Below are 19,676 nucleotides of genomic sequence, written 5' to 3'. Positions count from 1 at the left end.
TACGACAAGCCCCTGTACCACAGCAAGGTAGCCACTCACAAATACACGCACACACACTGACTGGCATTTAGTAGTAATGTTGTTACATTATGGCAAGCCTCTGTACAGCATCAAGTACAGTCCCACAGAAGTACACAATGTCACCCACACAGACTCCCTCACACAGGACAGAGACACAAGGCAGACAGTTACACAGACTCGCAGACAGGACATAGACACCCACACATGATGAACAGCACTACAGTAAGACTGAACATTAAGAATTTAAAATACTGAGCTTATGAACTAATAATGATGCTAGAATAAGATTTTGCAGTAGCATATGTTGTGTGACCCCACATTTATGAAGAACAGACCAAAACTAACAAACATCTGGACATTGTGCAACATTCACACAGCCCCTACCAACCTCCTAACCTCTCAGCATAATTCCAAAGCTGAAAATAACTGCAGAACAAAGGCGTAATATCAAGGATAGTAACAAACATTGCTATGATAAACTTAGAAAAATATTAGAATAACAGGGATTGCATTAGCATACATTACAATAATCAGTACATTCTGCAGAACTCTCATAGTCCCCCCAAAAGTCTCAGCACAATTCTAGAGGAGGTACAAAAAAAAAAAAAAAAAAAAAACAAGACAAGGACATAACATTAGGGGGTTTAAAACATTGTGGTTATGAACTAATAAAGATGGTAGGGTGGTAGAATAACAGATTTTTCCAGTAGCATGCATTGTGTGAATTCACATTTTTGATGACTAACAGACCAAAAATACAGGTCAAACATCTAAACATTGTGCAACATTGTCACAGCCCCTACCCCTCTCCTCTAACCTCACAGCTTGACAATTCCAGACAAAGCCCCCCCCCAAAAAAAATGCAAAACAAAGGCATAACATCAGGGATAGTTTGAAACTTTGCTATGATCAATTTTGATAGTAGAACAGGGGTTGCACTGGCATGCATTAAGACATCAGTACATTCTGCAGAACTGCCACAGCCCTCACCCCCCAGTATCTCAGCACAATAGATCTGGATGAAGTGAAAGTAAAATAAAAACACAAAGGCATAACATAAACAACAATGTGGTTATCAGCAAATATAGATGCTGGAATAACAGATTATGAAGTAAAATGCATTGAGCACCCCACATGTTTTAATGAAAATAGATAAATACCAGGCAAACATCTGAATATTGCACAACATTCTCACAGACTGTAACCCCCCTACCAACCTGTCAGCACAATAACTCTAGACAAAGCAAAACATTATCATAGAACAGAGGCGTACCATCAGGGATAGTTGTAAATGCTGCTGGTGTACACAATACTAGTATAACAGAGTTTGCATTAGTATACATTAAAACAGTAGCTCTACATTCTACAACATTCTCACAGCCATTAACTCCCCTCCCAACCTCTCAGCACAATAATTCTGGACAGAGCAAAAAATTATCATTGAACAAAGGTGTAACATCAGGCATAGTTGTAAACATTGCCGGTATACACAAAACATCCTAGAAGAACAGGGTTTGCATTGGTATACATTAAAACATCTGTATATTCTGCAGCATCCTCACAGCCACTATCCCCCCCACTACCAATATTTCAGCACAATTATACACAAAACAAAAATGCAATATTGAATATTCTTATGCTAGGCCTTTCTTCCTCAGCCTTGTAGCAGAAGAATTCTGGACAAAGATAAAATAAAACTGTTGCAACCACAGCCCCCCCCCCCACACACACACACACAAATCATCCTAGTGTAACAACTCTGCAGAAAAAAAGTTATACAATCCTCTCCCTAGGTTTCCTTGCCCCCCCCCCAGCAAAAAAATAAAGTTAAAAATAAACCCAGTAACTTACATTTTCTGCAGTTGATAGAAGGCTGCTACTAATCCTCTGCTTGCTTCTACTACACACAGACCAGACCTGTTCAGTCCTTTTAAATTGCCCTCAAAAGGACAGTTTTTCAGATCTTTTAGAATTTGCCCTTACAAGGGCAGTTAAAATAGAGCTGCTTTGCTGGTCCCAATGTCATTCCAGCAAAACCTGCATCATCCATCCATCCTCACAGCATACCTCTCAACATCTTAGCATGAAAAATCTGGACAAAGCCAAAAATAATAGGGGTACAAATGCTTAAAAATAGGGGCACTTTTTAAATATTGCTTATATAAACTTACAAACTTGCTTTCAGACTTTGCTTTAGCATACATTTTTCTGAAGGATATAAAGTCTAAAACTTAAATGTATGTATCTACTATTTTTTAGTGACATCAATACTCATTACTGTATAAGAAAACCACAACTTTTATGAAGAACAAACCAAAAATATAAAGCAAAAATCTGGATATTCTTAAAAATCTGGGCAGTTCAGATATGTGCCTAACATCCACAATCAAAAGAACTGACCCAACAGACCAGATATTAAGGTAAACCCAATCAGGAAGCTAGAACTTGCTTCTTAATTGCTACAGCCAATCAGGTCCCTTGCTTCACTGATGTGGACCTGATTGAGGGCAGCTAACAAGTAAAGCAAGAGACCTGATTGGCTGCAGCCATCAAGGAAGCAAGTTCTTTCATGGCAAAAAAAAAAAAAAGGTGAAATCGCACGACGGCACTGCCGAATGAACGAGGAGACAAGCAAGAAGTGGAAGCGATGTTGAAACCCGTGGCTGCTTCATATGGGGGCCCTCATATCTGGGGAGATAATCGGGGGCTCCCTGCGGCTGCGGGTTTGGCGGGTGCCTAACGCCAGCTATGAAGGTGTTAAAGTTATAATAGGAGCTGGAGACAATCAATGCTGTTTAACTTATAACAGGAGCTGGAGACAATTGAAGCTGTTTAACTTATAATAGGAGTTGGAGATGATAGAAAATGTTTAACTTATAATAACAGTTGGAGATTATCGAAGCTGTTAGATACATAATAAGAGTTGGAGACTATTGTAGCACATAATAAGAGTTGGAGACCATTGTAGCTTGTTAAATTTATAATAGGAATTGGCGACATTTGAAATTATTAAACTTATAATAGGAGTTGGAGACTTCCAGTTTTACTGACATTATAGTACTTCAATAGTCATACTGTTTGCTTACAGTCATACTGTTTGCTTTATATTTTTGGTTTGTTCTTCATAAAAGTTACACTGACACTCATCAGTGGGCACAGCTGAGTCTAGAGTCATACTGCTTGGTACTTATTTCCATAGTGAGTAGAATGTTGTTATTTAAGTGGGAGCCCCATTTCCTGCATGTAGCAATTGCATCAAGTATTGATCTTAGTCCATACCCTGCTTTATATCATGCTACTACCCTTTCTTAGTCTAAAACCTGTGTTATAACATGCTACTATATCCTTTCTTAGTAACTTAGTAAGTAATAACTTGTGTTATAACATGCTACTACCCTTTCTTAGTCCATGACCAGTATTATATCATGCTACTACCGTTTCTTAGTCCATAACCTGTGTTATATCATACTAGCACCCTTTCTTAGTCCATAACCTGTGTTATATCATGCTATTACCCTTTCTTAGTACATAATCTGTGTTATATCATGCTACCACCCTTTCTTAGTCCATAATCTGTGTTATATCATGCTACTACCCTTTCTTAGTCCATAACCTGTGTTATATCATGCTACTACCCTTTCTTAGTCCATGACCTGTGTTATATCATGCTACTACCCTTTCTTAGTCCATAACCTGTGTTATATCATGCTATTACCCTTTCTTAGTACATAATCTGTGTTATATCATGTTAATACCTGTTCTTAGTCCATAACCTGTGTTATATCATGCTACTACCCTTTCTTAGTCCATAACCTGTGTTATATTATGCTACCACCCTTTCTTAGTCCATAACCTATGTTATATCATGCTACTACCTTTCTTAGTCCATAACCTGTGTTATATGATGCTACTACCCTTTCTTAGTCCAAAGCCTGTGTTATATCATGCTACTACCCTTTCTTAGTCTATAACCTGTGTTATATCATGCTACTACCCTTTCTTAGTCGATAACCTGTGTTATATCATGCTACTACCTTTCTTAGTCCATAACCTGTGTTATATGATGCTACTACCCTTTCTTAGTCCATAACCTGTGTTATATCATGCTACTACCCTTTCTTAGTCTATAACCTGTGTTATATCATGCTACTACCATTTCTTAGTCCATAACCTGTTATATCATGCTACTACCCTTTCTTAGCCCATAACCTGTGTTATAACATGCTACTACCCTTTCTTAGTCCAAAGCCCATGTTATATCATGCTACTACCCTTTCTTAGTCCATAACCTGTGTTATATCATGCTACTACCCTTTCTTAGTCCATAACCTGTGTTATATCATGCTACTACTCTTTCTTAGTCCATAACCTGTGTTATATCATGCTACTACCCTTTCTTAGTCCATAACCTGTGTTATAACATGCTACTACCCTTTCTTAGTCCAAAGCCCATGTTATATCATGCTACTACCCTTTCTTAGTCCATAACCTGTGTTATATCATGCTGCTACCCTTTCTTAGTCTATAACCTGTGTTATATCATGCTACTACCCTTTCTTAGTCTATAACCTGTGTTATATCATGCTTCTACCCTTTCTTAGTCTATAACCTGTGTTATATCATGCTACTACCTTTCTTAGTCCATAACCTGTGTTATATCATGCTTCTACCTTTTCTTAGTCTATAACCTGTGTTATATCATGCTACTACCCTTTCTTAGTCCATAACCTGTGTTATATTATGCTACCACCCTTTCTTAGTCCATAACCTGTGTTATATCATGCTACTACCTTTCTTAGTCCATAACCTGTGTTATATGATGCTACTACCCTTTCTTAGTCCAAAGCCTGAGTTATATCATGCTACTGCCCTTTCTTAGTCTATAACCTGTGTTATATCATGCTACTACCCTTTCTTAGTCGATAACCTGTGTTATATCATGCTACTACTCTTTCTTAGTCCATAACCTGTGTTATATCATGCTACTACCCTTTCTTAGTCTATAACCTGTGTTATATCATGCTACTACCCTTTCTTAGTCAATAACCTGTGTTATATCATGCTACTACCCTTACTTAGTCCAAAATCTGTTATATCATGCTACTACCCTTTCTTAGTCCATAACCTGTGTTATATCATGCTACTACCTTTCTTAGTCCATAACCTGTGTTATATGATGCTACTACCCTTTCTTAGTCCATAACCTGTGTTATATCATGCTACTACCCTTTCTTAGTCTATAACCTGTGTTATATCATGCTACTACTCTTTCTTAGTCTATAACCTGTGTTATATCATGCTACTACCCTTTCTTAGTCCATAACCTGTGTTATATCATGCTACTACCCTTTCTTAGTCAATAACCTGTGTTATATCATGCTACTACCCTTTCTTAGTCGATAACCTGTGTTATATCATGCTACTACCCTTTCTTAGTCCATAACTTGTGTTATATCATACTACTACTCTTTCTTAGTCCATAACCTGTGTTATATCATGCTACTACCCTTTCTTAGTCGATAACCTGTGTTATATCATGCTACTACCCTTTCTTAGTCCATAACCTGTGTTATATCATGCTACTACCCTTTCTTAGTCCATAACCTGTGTTATAGCATGCTACTACCCTTTCTTAGTCCATAACCTGTGTTATAACATGCTACTACCCTTTCTTAGTCCAAAGCCCATGTTATATCATGCTACTACCCTTTCTTAGTCCATAACCTGTGTTATATCATGCTACTACCCTTTCTTAGTCCATAACCTGTGTTATATCATGCTACTACCCTTTCTTAGTCCATAACCTGTGTTATATCATGCTTCTGCCCTTTCTTAGTCCATAACTTGTGTTATATCATACTACTACCCTTTCTTTGTCCATAACCTGAGTTATAACATGCTACTACCCTTTCTTAGTCTATAACCTGTGTTATATCATGCTACTACCCTTTCTTAGTCCATAACATGTGTTATATCATGCTACTACCCTTTCTTAGTCCATAACCTGTGTTATAACATGCTACTACCCTTTCTTAGTCTATAACCTGTGTTATATCATGCTACTACCCTTTCTTTGTCCATAACCTGTGTTATATCATGCTACTACCCTTTCTTTGTCCATAACCTGAGTTATAACATGCTACTACTCTTCGTGTAAAATAAAAGTCTGTGATAAGACTACCAAACAAGAAAAAAGACAGTTTAACTAAGTTAGAAATTGAAGTTTATTCTGTCAACCATAAAGAAAGTTTTAGATGTATGCTACCTTAATACTTCATTTTGTGGCTGCCAAAAGCAAGTGGTTTACTTCTCCTTAGAATGGTGATAACATCTTTAAAGCAAAGTAACTCTGTAGTAATGAGAAATAACACAATCTGTAGGGACAAGTAACATCCTCTTTAGTCACTCACTTGCCAGTGTGGATGACTAAGCTGTTATATTTGTGGTTGATGCTGATACTTTTTTTGCTATAAAACGCAAAGTTTGTAAGGCTGAGACTCAAGCAGTAGAAAGCAGAACTCTATAGAGTCTATTCTAGGTAAGACAAAGTTCCCTGATTATTATAAATACCATTATGCTGTTGATTTTGGAGAACGTTTATAACTTAAAATTAATGGAGTGACAATTTCTTTAGTTTCTTGTATCTACATATTGTATAAAACTAGCAGTTAAGATTTTTTATAGTAATTTGTTTTATTGTTTGTAGGCATGATTATGCAAGAGGATGAAATTCATTGTTTTTTTTCCTAAACTTGAAAGTATTTTGACACAAAACATTTTTTAATAGTGGAAGAGTTAAAGGCTGTGCGTGGTAGATGTAAAGGTGAGAATGGCAGTTAACAGCAGCCTATTGGTGAGCTAAGGCTGGGAATGTATACAATGAGAAGCAACACTACAGGCTAGATAAGACAGTAATCCTTACCTATTCACAAATTGTAATACACACACACACACACACACACACACACACACACACACACACACACACACACACACACACACACACACACACACACACACACACACACACACATATTTATTGAGAGAGAGCAGTATATCTATACCTTGTAATTGGCCCATAAACTCTTACAGATAACATAATTCCTTCTTTTATGTAAAGCTTATAACATTTGAAGATTGACATGACTTTACTGTGAGTATACAAATCACTGCCTGCATATTGGTGTGGATGCCTGTGTTACTACCTGTGTTACTGGAGAGCAGAGTTCAGTTACCAACTTAGAGCCAGAGATCATTCAGATAGGGGAACAACGCTGGTGTCATCTGTTCAGCTTTCTTGTGGGAGAGGATTAAGGCCCAAGAGACCATCCCTGTTAATGCAATCACAAGTGGAGGCCATTGAGAACAGATGGTGTGTATAGTTTAGAGTGGCTCAGAGCTATATGATGCATCTCCATTATGATATACCATTGCACATGACATCTTAGAACCACTACTAGTGATGATAAGGATATAGTGCTGATAAAAATGCAAGATTCAGTCCCGGTACTGCAAGATGAAATGGATTCCCACACTTTGTCGCCTAGTCTGAGGAGGGGCTGAGTGCAAAGGGGAGGCAATAGGTAGAGCTGCCTATGAAGGTGCTCAGGGGAGTCCAGTATTTCAGGAAAATGTGCAGCTCATTAAATTATGTAAATATAACTTATACAACGCCCACTATCATATGTAAATATAACTTATACAACGCCCACTATCATATGTAAATATAACTTATACAACGCCCACTATCATATGTAAATATGTATATGGTGTCATTTAAAATGTGCAGCTCATTAAATTATGTAAATATAACTTATACAACGCCCACTATCATATGTAAATATAACTTATACAATGCCCACTATCATATGTAAATATAACTTATACAACGCCCACTATCATATGTAAATATGTATGTGGTGTCATTTAAAATGTGCAGCTCATTAAATTATGTAAATATAACTTATACAACGCCCACTATCATATGTAAATATAACTTATACAACGCCCACTATCATATGTAAATATAACTTATACAACGCCCACTATCATATGTAAATATAACTTATACAACGCCCACTATCATATGTAAATATAACTTATACAATGCCCACTATCATATGTAAATATAACTTATACAACGCCCACTATCATATGTAAATATAACTTATACAACCACTATCATATGTAAATATAACTTATACAATGCCCACTATCATATGTAAATATAACTTATACAACGCCCACTATCATATGTAAATATAACTTATACAATGCCCACTATCATATGTAAATATAACTTATACAACGCCCACTATCATATGTAAATATAACTTATACAGCCCACTATCATATGTAAATATAACTTATACAACGCCCACTATCATATGTAAATATAACTTATACAACGCCCACTATCATATGTAAATATAACTTATACAATGCCCACTATCATATGTAAATATAACTTATACAACGCCCACTATCATATGTAAATATAACTTATACAACGCCCACTATCATATGTAAATATAACTTATACAATGCTCACTATCATATGTAAATATAACTTATACAACGCCCACTATCATATGTAAATATAACTTATACAATGCCCACTATCATATGTAAATATAACTTATACAACGCCCACTATCATATGTAAATATAACTTATACAACGCCCACTATCATATGTAAATATAACTTATACAATGCCCACCATCATATGTAAACATGTATATGATGTAATTTTCTTGCACATTGCTTTGCTGACTCATTGTTTCTGTTGATGCTTTTATAGTTGCTGTTTTCCTGAGCCTCTAACTGGTCATGCAATGATCAATGCTTTACCCCCATAAACAAAATTCAAATATATAATAAATGGGTCTAGTTCAAAACAGCAAATGCCCATAGTATTGAAGATCAAATTGTTGAGAAGAAAGCATCAAAACTTCACTTCAGCGAACAACCAGATCGGTGAATCCATTCCCACTGTAAGTCACCTGTTGTCCAACAACATGAAATTTGCCTTTTTTCCAACTATAATGCTATCTTAGAGTTGGTATATTTAGTTGGGGGTGTGGGCAGTGCAGCCCCCACATTGAGGGTGTGTGTGGGGCATAGCCCCCCACCTGGGTGGTTGGGGATGGTACATTGTCATTTTTGTTAGTTGTGGTATGAGTAGTCACTTACCCTGGGGATGGATTTGATGATCTGGTAGTTCACTGAAATGAGGTTTCAGTACTTTCATTTCGACAATTTGGACTTTGATATTGTGGGCTTTCAATGTTTTGAAGTAGACCCAATAAATAAATGTTGTCAAGGCTTGCTGGAACAATAACTTACTGGGCAGCTGGAGAAAATAACTCTGTATATTGTCATGTCATCAAAGCAAGCTCATTAAAGTACATTATTTGCCTTTTACATTCTGAATGGTTTCTATGCTTTCTGTCAGCTTCTGAGGGACATGCATTCTTAGTTTAATAAGGTTACTTGGTAGTACAGTAGGTATCAGATAAGCACTGGTCAGTGTTTGTCGTTCACAAGTGCATGAGTTGCATCCAGATGAGTGATGTTTGTTATAGGAAATAATTGCCACCCCATTCTTCCTATGTAACACTGGCAAGAATTCATTGCTTTTTCCTTCAAATTTTCATTTTTCTTCACAGTTTTGTGACCATGGAGGTGGGACTTAAAATAAGGGGGTACAGGGCATCAGAGTTCCCCCATATGAGGACTGCAGGGGACTTATTCACCTGCAAAAAAACTTTTTTTTTTTCTTTGATTTTGTCCAGACAACCTGCAACTAATTGTGACCATTCCATTGTAACTTAGACATCTGGATGCAACTCAACAAATTATAGTGGAACTGAATTGCTCACTGCACCTTTAAAATAATCTTTGCCTGTTTGTTTCCTTCTATAAAAGTTATGTTGCCAAGAGCAGTTTGCCTCATTGTCACCTGTTATTACATTTATTTACTATAAAGGCTTCTCAGCTCCTTTTGTCACATATCTCAGTTGACGTAACTGATTTTAAATTTAATATTTTCTCACAGTACAATGATGAAACACAAAGATCAAACACATATGATACCAAATACTGTTCCTTTTTAGAAAAATCACTGTTATATAAAGTCATTTAAGTTGTCCTAGTGACACCCAGGTAACCCCAGATACTGGAATCAGATTATATTGAAAAAGAACTGTGCAAGCTGGATCCAAACAAACCACAGGGAGGAAATGGAATTAGTAACTGACCTGAGAACACTTCAGCAATAACTTTTTTGTCAAAAATATTTTACTGAAGTTTTTTGATACAATAAAAACAGGATAAAATAACAGTACCATTATATCTATTATTCACTAGGTCATATAAATATGGGGAGATTCCTCAAGATTGGAGACATGCACTTATTAAACCTGTCTTTAAGGGAAAGGGGAGTAGGACAACCCCAGAGTCATATATACCATTGTCTACTTTCATGGTGTGGAAAATAATGGAGAAGGTACCTGTGGATAAGTTACCATCAGAACTGGATAGGCTGGGACTTGAAACCATATATCAGCATGCATATGTTGAAAATAGATCTATTACTACACTAACATGTTGTTCTATAACAATGTAATAACAGCTATGAATGAAAAATTGTGTTGTGATGTAATTTATATAGATTTAACTTCATCATTTGACAGGGTCATACATAAAACACTGATTAATAAATTAGTACAACTAGGTATTGATGTACTATTGATAAGATGGATAGCTGCATGGTTTACAAATAGGACATGGCAAGTATCATACAGCAATTGGACGGGTGAAATCATTGGTTACAGTCAACGTGTCCCACATGGCTCTGTACTAGACCCTTACTTGTTTAGACTGTATCTTTCAGACTTAACATTTTTCATCTGAGGTGTTCTACAGCCTACATGTGGATTACCTGAAATTGGGTAAACGTATTACATGTGTTACAGATAAGGCATGTCTGCAAAATAATTTGACTAAATTGACCTTTTGGGCACAGGAGAACAATATGCTGATAAATACATCAAAAACTAAGCATATGAGATTTGGGAGACATAAATTGAAAGGTGAATATTTAATAAAACACGTAGTGATTGAAACTGTAGACTCATTTAAGGACCTGGGTATATTTCTAATCATATCAACCAATTGGTTAATGATAGTTATAGAACTATAGGTTGCATACAAAGATTTTTAAAGTAAAGGAAATTAAAAATGATAACGTCATTATTTGTTAGTTACATAGACTCAAACTTGAGTATGGAATAACAATATGGAAACCCTGTAAGAAAACAAGCATGAATAAACTGGAAAGAGTACAGTGTAAATATACCAAGGGCATCCATGGATGTGAAAATCTTAGTTATTATGAAAGACTAAAATATCTGAACTTGTACAGTGTCTCATACAGATAGTTAAGAGGAGACCATATTCATGTACAGTATATAGGGCATTTAGGGACAACTACCTCTGGGAATGTTTGGGGTTATCAAAAAGTACTAAAGAATCATCAGACAACCTATGTAGAAGATTCTGTAGGAATGAGACGTGTACTAATTGGTTCTCTGACAGAGTAGCTGATGCATGGCACAGACTACCAAATTACATTAAAGCAAGTACTAGTTTAGATATGTTTAAGAACAGCCTGGACATGTATTATGGGAACAAGTGTTTTGGTGTATTGGCAAGCTAGAAGGGCATTAATGCCTGTGCTTGAAATATTTGTATGTATGTATGTATGTAAGTCATTCAGTCCTCCTATTCAATTAACAGCATTAATTTAATGTTTACCTAATTATTTATACCTCTGAGTTTAGGCAACTGTACCTGATTTTTAAGCATTATCCCTAACTTATGTGGTAAGAGGAAAGATGTTATATCTTCCAGCTTTTCATTTTAGTTTCTACATTGAGCCATTGCTGTTAAAGAACATTCTGGTCTTCTTCTTCTTTTCCTGGTTAGGGGTCACAACAGTGGATCACCAGTCCACTATTGGATTGGCAGGTATGGTGTTGAGTTGCCACCCCAGCACCCATCCTTCACAGAAGGCACACACACGCACACACGCACACATGCGCACACGCGCACACACACACACACACACACACACACACACACACACACACACACACACACACACACACACACTTACCTACCTGCATGTCTTTTAAAGTTCACTCGACTGCAGGGAGGACATGCAGATTCCACACAAAAGGTGCTCAAGCCAAGAATTGAACCAGAGATCCTCTTGCTGTGAGGCAACAATGGTAACTGCTGCACCACCTTGGCTGACCAGAAGAAAATAAATAAAATTTTCTTCTTTTCAGCAGCATGTATTAATGATGTAGATATTATCTTAACATAAAGAGTAAGAAAGCAGGTGAGTTAATCAAATGTGTAAGAAAAGTAAGAGAGACACACACACACACACACACACACACACACATGCACGCACGTGCACACACACACACACACACACACACACACACACACACACACACACACACACACACACACACACAAGCATAACCGTGGTCAATTTGTAGAATCTCCTTTTCAACTGCAATATTTCTTTGGGATGTGGTAGGAAAACATGAAAATCCTTCTGGGCAGGTGCAGGACATGAACCACCTGCGCTAAAGGTACCCCAGCTAAGAAATGAGATGAAGAACTGAGCTCTGTGAGGCAATACTACTACCTGATGTACCCCTGTGAAATCCTAGGTGTTGGGAAAATATTAAATAAAATATGAAAATGAAGACCGCATTTACTGTACATTACATAGGTTAGTTTCTGAACTTTTCAGCAGTTTCTGAATTCCATGTTATCAACGTATCCATAACCTGGTAATATTACAGTGTTATCACAGGTAAAAGCACAGTGTCCTGAATTCCTCAGTATACAAAGGAAACATCTGACAAGAAATCAAATGACTGTTTCAAAAATGACCACTCAATATCCCTTCGTAGTTCCAAATGTTACATGCATCTCAAAGACTGAAACAAAAACTAATTAATTTAGTAGCAGTACATTTGATAAACTCCTTATTCTTATAATAGCTATCTGATGGGAATTTCTTGTTTTTCTATTCTTCTTTCTAGGCAGCTGTCAGAATGAAGGCCATTCTTGTGTTCCTAATCCTGCTGGTGGTTGCTGAAAGTATCCTGTCAGGTAATGATAATACCTTAGCAATAAATTAGCAATTGTATTCAGGGGAGAGCTAAGGAAAGACTATGGCTCATGTGCTTGTGTGTGTGTGTTTGCGTGTGTGTGTGTGTGTGTGTGTGTGTGTGTGTGTGTGTGTATGCCTGTATGTGTCTGTGTGTGCTTGTTTGCGTGCATGTGTATATCTGCTTGTGCACAAGTCTAAATATATGTGGTACACAAACGTGTTCTTGTTTTTATGTGCATGACTATGCCTTCGTGTCATTTTCATGTCATAGAAAACATACTTGCCTTCAGCCTGGTATATTCTAATTTTAAGGAGTGAAAGTCTTTATATAAAATTGCATAAATAGTTTGAACAGTAAATTTACACATCTATATTCAGGTAATAAAGATGTCAGTTTGGGCATTGTGCTGTTAGCCAAAACTGTCTGCATTAGTAGTTTTTTTTTCTCATTCTGGTGCAATGAGTTCATTGTAACCACTAAATTTGTAACCCCACTGACCTACTCATTTCTGCCTAGTGCTAGGGATAAGTACGAGACAAAGATCTTTTGTCCAGAGGTTCAAACCCCCCCCCCCCCACCCCGCTGGTCTGTAAGTAGTAGTACAATGCTCTAATTTTGTGGGTGTGTATCTACTTTGTCTAGAAGGGAACAATGTTTTGCTTGACATAATTACACTCCACATCTTGTTTCTCATACTGAGCAAATACCTGCCCAACATTAACTGGATCGTTCAGCACCGGACTACTAATTAAAACCAGGTCATATGGCCTGTAGCCAGAGTTTTCATCTGTCTGTGTCACAAAGGAAGCAACATTTGTTTCCTGTTTTGTTGTAACTCTTGAGGTCATCTCATACTGTGCTACGAGGCAGCTCTGTTGGCATAAACCCCTGATTAATCCATGTGACCCAGGTTCAGCTAGCAGCTTGGGCACTTGCTGGAGATGGTGAGGAGAAGACTAGGAAACATGTGGATAAGCTGGTCCTCTCTTCAAAGGGTGATGGGGCAAGTGCCTGGGCACATTTTCATTGGTAGAATCCTGGATGGATAGCGGGGACCATATGAATGTGCTGTCCACAAAGGGGGAGAGGCAGGATTGCGCATGTATACACAGAGGTGCGTACATACATTGCATTAGTCTGTTACACACCAGTCTCTTGGATGCTTTAGGAATGTTCAGAGGAACATTAGGGCTTAAATGCAAAACCCTGGTTCCTATCACAGGTGAAATGGCTCCAGATAACAACATACTTGGCTCCCACCACAGTGAAATGGAGCAGCTATACAGCTTGGTAGTAACCTGGGTAGTAACCAGAGTTATAGAGAAGCCAAGACAGCAGGGCTTAATTCAGCAGTCAAAAGAAAGATCTTAAACAGTGTTGCAGGTGGACTAATATCACCAAAATGTATAAAAAAAAAACTTCAAAGATTTGTGAAAGAGTTCATAAGAGACATTATGACTGTACTGTTAAACATAAAATGGCTGTATACTTTATAATCATTAACATGTCACTCCAGCATTAACACTATGATCATACAGAGAGCACAGTGTACTCTTAAATCATTAAATTCCGCTAAACACAGAGACTGCTGTTAAATCATTAAATTCCACTCTTCTGAAGTTGCCTTGTTATCGTATCATCCTTTATTCAAAGCATAGAACTCACAGCTCTATGATCTGAATTTCCTTAAAAATATGCACCACCTTAATCATGTGTACTGACCTTAGGAAAAGGAAAAAATGACAGACTGCAGTAAAGAAGGAGGTAGTTAGGGCAAGCCAGTCATAGAAGAGTGGGAACGGCTTCAAGAAGAGAAAGAGTTAAATGTTGACAAGAGAGCCAAAGATACTAAAAATGACAATGTTATAGAAAAGAATAGGTTAAGGATTCACGTCACCAGTTATGAAATGAGCAACATTCTATGTATTATGGTATTCATCTATTTATCTATGTAGCTGTCCATCTATATCTGTCTATTGAGTCAGATAGCTATCTACTGATCTATATAACCAACCAGAAATAGGGAAATCCAGTTGTAGGAACAATCACAGTATATGACATACTTAAATAAACTGTTGTTATAAATACTAATGTAATCTATGTTAAAGATACCTATACACATGTGCAAACATAATTATATATACAATCATATATACAATTTTATATATATATATATATATATATATATATATATATATATATATATATATATATATATATGGGTAATCAAAAGTGCACTTACGCGAAGTTCATTACAACGAACGGGTGTTGCAATGTCCTCCACTATGGTGCGATAGTCACGGACCTTAGGGTTAGGGCACGGGTTAGGGTAAGGGTATAGCTTTACTAACTATCCCCTTACCTAACCCATGCTAACCGTAAGGTCTGTGACTATCACTCATGGAGGACACAGCTTGTTTTTTATGTCCTCCAGTGTGCTGCGGTGTTTTCGGTGAAGTGCACTTATGCAAAAATTCACTTTCGTTAAAGTGAACTTTCGCAGAAGTGAGGCTTCCTATTACAAGTTCAAAGTAGTGAACTTTCGTTCTTGTAATAGGAATCCATATATATATATGTATATATATATATATATATATATGGGTTCCATTCAGAAGCTCGAAATACTGAAATCTCGAATTTCAGTATTTCGAGCCCAAGAAGCCAAGCCCACATAATAGCTAAAGTTTAGAAGCGCTGAGGTTTTGAATTTTGTGCTTCTAAAGTTCTGCTATGGTTATGTATTCAGGTAAGTGCATGTGTGTGTGTGTTAAGGGGTTTGGGTAGGGGCTGTGGTGTGTGTCAGTGTGTTTTGTTGTTGTGATGTGTGTCTGCAAAGAGAAAGTAGCTTGTGTGGTGGTTGGTGTTTTGTGTGCATGTAGTGCGACCTCAGAGTGAGAATATTTAAGTGGGGGGTGTGGGTTGCAGGGGGGCTTGCCCTCCTGCTTTCATGTAGTAGAGTGATTGTGTGTGTTTGTGTGGTGGATGTTGTGTATGTATGTAGTAAAACCGCGAAATTCAAAACTTCTGGTATTTGAGGTTTTGAATTTCGCGGTTTTTAGTTTTCGTTGTTTTGTTGATTCCACTTCTTGGGCTCGAGATACTGAAATTCGAGATTTCAGTATTTCGAGCTTCTGAAGTGAATCCATATATATATATATATATATATATATATAGATATATATATGTATATGTATATGTATATATATATATATATATATATATATATATATAGATACATATATATATATATATATATATATATATCTATAGATATATATATGCACACACACACACACACACACACACACACACACACACACGTAAACAACCAAATTTATTTTATTTTATTTATTTATTTAACATTTGTTGACCACAGAGCCTGTTTTCAGCGGAGGCCCGGGGAGAAATGCTCCAAATACACATACAAATACAAACGTATACATATACACACCTACAAGGAAGTCTATGTACATATATGGAGGAGTTCTTGGATTATGTAGCCCAGATGGGTATGACCCTAGCCCTGAGCAGTCTCCTACCATCACCCAGAATGATACCACAATACAAGCAGAAAATGATTGATTTCAACAATTGGCTAAGTTTCTGGTGTCATTCTAAGGGGATCCAGTATCTGTCTGCCTGGGATGACATGATTGACAGACCTAGATGCTTTGCCAGAGATGGCTTGCATCTGTCACACCTCGGCTTCCGGATACTGGCTGAGGCTCTTGCCACCCCTATAGTGCCTTTTTTAGGAGGTGTTCCAAAGACCAAATTACCACTGTAACAGCTACAAACAAATGCAATCTGAGGGTCTTGTTGCTCAATGCTAGAAGTCTAAATCTCAAAATGCACTCACTCAAAGCACTCCCTACAATAGAAAACATTGACATTTGTGCTGTAACAGTAACCTGGTTCAAGGCAGCAGATAGCACCCCTGCACTACCAGGCTATATGGAATATACCTTTTGGCCCTAGAACATGGACCGAAGCTCCAAAGGCGGTGGTGTTTCCATATTCATACAGGATGCGCACACCTCCGGACTGGTAGCCCAACATGATGCATCAGAGATACTTCAAGTGCAGCTAACACTGGATAAGACAGCGATTCAGGTCGTAGCCTGCTATAGGTCCCCAACCATGACCCAAGACTCACACTCCACATTTCTAAGCACCCTGGAGAATATTAGGGTCCAACCTAACACTCTCATACTGGGCGACTTCAACTAGCTCTCTATTTACTGGGAAAACTACTCATGTACCAATATAGTTGCCCAACGTTTCATGGAATTAATTAATTCCAATGCCCTGGATCAGCTCATTCTTACCTCCACTAGAAGTAGTAACATCCTTGACCTGGTCATCATAGTCAACTCCTCCCAGGTTAGATCCGAACATAAACTAATCACCCTGGAAATCCACATCCCTTCCACCCGCCTGCAAAGGTAACCACCATGAAAAACTTCTCCAAAGCTAACTTTGGGCGCCTAAAAACAGAGGTGGCTAACTTCACAGCACCTATGCAGTTGGAGAACAGATGCATGACCAAATCATATACTAATGCCCTGTATGAGCACGTACACAAATGCATGGAACTCGCCATACCCAATAGAACCAAGACACTCTCCTCCAAAAAAGGAAGACAATCTGGTGGTTCCCTGCCATAAACAAACTCTACAACAGAAGGAGGAAACTGATGAGAAATAAGGTGAAGTCCCAAGACTGGAAAAACTCCCTTATCAGCCTCAACAAAAAGTTGGGATTCCTCATCAAATCCTCTAAAGCTAGCTATGAAAACAGAATTGCAACAGATAGTAAAGACAACCACAAGGCCTTCTATAGTTATGTAAAGAATCTCAATGGCAATGGCCAGATTTGTTCAAAGCTGTTGCACAATGGCACCTCCTATACAGAGCCAACAGATATTGCCAATATACTGGCCGAAAGATTCAGTGCCAACTTTACCCCTCTCTCCCCCACCAAAAGACCAATCACAATACCAGTAGATTGTCAGGCACCAAGTATTACTGCTGCACAGGTTAAAACAGCACTGTCCAAGGCCAAGAATACAGCTTCTGTGGGACTTGACAATATCCCTGGCTGTGTTTTACATGAACTACAGAGTGAACTGGCACCTCACCTGTGTGCCCTGTTCAGTCACAACCTCACCTCAGGCTTTGTCCCTACTGAATGGTGCACTGCTACAGTCATCCCTCTCCACAAAGGAGGAGTGACTACAGTCCCTGTGAACTATCACTCCATTAGCCTGACAAGTCTGATATGCAAATCTATGGAATGCATCATCATGGACCTAATAAACAAAGATATAGGGAAGCTACAAACTCTGGATCCCACACAGTTTGGTTTTGTAAAGGGTAGATCTTGCCTGCTCAACCTCGTAGACTTCTTTGAGTTACTAACCAGAGCTGTGGATTAAGTCAAGGTGGTTCATACAGGCTACCTTGATCTGTCCAAGGCCTTTGAAACCATTCCACACTCAGGAATCATATAAAAACTCACTAAGCTAGGCATCAACCCCTATATCACTAGGTGGGTTGCAAACTGGCTCACAGATAGAACCTACAGTGTGAAAGTAGCTGACTCCAAGTCAGACTGTCAACAGGTCACGAGTGGAGTTCCACAGGGTTCGGTCCCGAGTCCTCTCCTGTTTGGTATCTACTTCTCTGAAGTTCAGGCCAACATGAAGGGACTCTGGCTGACAAAGTTTGCAGACAATTGCAAGTTGGGAGCTATAATTAACTCCCCAAGTGATGTTGACATCCTACAGAAAGGCCTCACTGAGACCAATGATTGATGTCAGAACCAAAGCCTTAAGCTCAATGCCAAAAAATGTGTCATCATCCCCTTTGGGAAAAACCCAGTTCCCATGAATTGCCACATTGATGGTAGTTCACTAAACACAGAAGGTGTCATAAGAGATCTGGGAACACAGGTTGACAGCAACCTCTCTTTTGACCACCACACTGCCACTGTGGTCAGAAAGTCCTCCTATGTGGCACATCTCATTACTAAGGGTTTTGCATCCAGGAAGAAAGAGGTCATTGTCTCCCTCTACTCTTTCCTCATTAGGCCAGTTATCAAGTACAATGCCCCATTTGGCATGTACCTCACTAGACACCTGCAACAACTGGAGAGGCCGCAAAAATACCTCATAAAAAGGATCTTAGGCCTTAAACACTTGTTCTATATGGACAGACTCAGAAAACTCCAACTATTCTCTGTCTCATATCACCTACTTAGAACCAACCTCTGCTTGACTTACAAAGCCATGTCTGACCCAGCTCTGTTAAAAATGCTACATCTAAAGAAATCCCAGTCCTTCGGCACTACACACTCCAGAGACCTCAACCTCATTACCACAATCAACAGAACAAGCTAGAGGGACAGGTTCATAACTCAGAGACTGCCCATGCTATGGAATAGACTTCCCATA

At 38.1% G+C, this 19,676-nt stretch overlaps 1 protein-coding gene across 1 annotated transcript in view; it reads left to right on the top strand.

Annotated features, from left to right (window-relative positions):
• Nucleotides 1-6,460: 6,460 nt before the first annotated feature.
• LOC122790949 (eosinophil granule major basic protein 2-like) overlaps nucleotides 6,461-19,676 on the top strand; it is a 329,973-nt gene continuing 316,757 nt past the window's right edge. Inside the window, exons 1-2 of the mRNA XM_044058654.1 lie at nucleotides 6,461-6,559; nucleotides 13,151-13,220. Of these exons, the coding sequence (XP_043914589.1) occupies nucleotides 13,163-13,220 (58 nt within the window). The 5' untranslated portion in view covers nucleotides 6,461-6,559; nucleotides 13,151-13,162. The remainder of the gene's footprint in view (nucleotides 6,560-13,150; nucleotides 13,221-19,676) is intronic.

The sequence above is a fragment of the Protopterus annectens genome, chromosome 16.part0 (assembly GCF_019279795.1).
Source record: "Protopterus annectens isolate FY-2018-M chromosome 16.part0, PAN1.0, whole genome shotgun sequence".
Taxonomy (NCBI): Eukaryota; Metazoa; Chordata; order Ceratodontiformes; family Protopteridae; genus Protopterus; species Protopterus annectens.
Note: the sequence above shows the minus strand (reverse complement) of the source record. Positions and strands in the feature narration are given on the sequence as shown.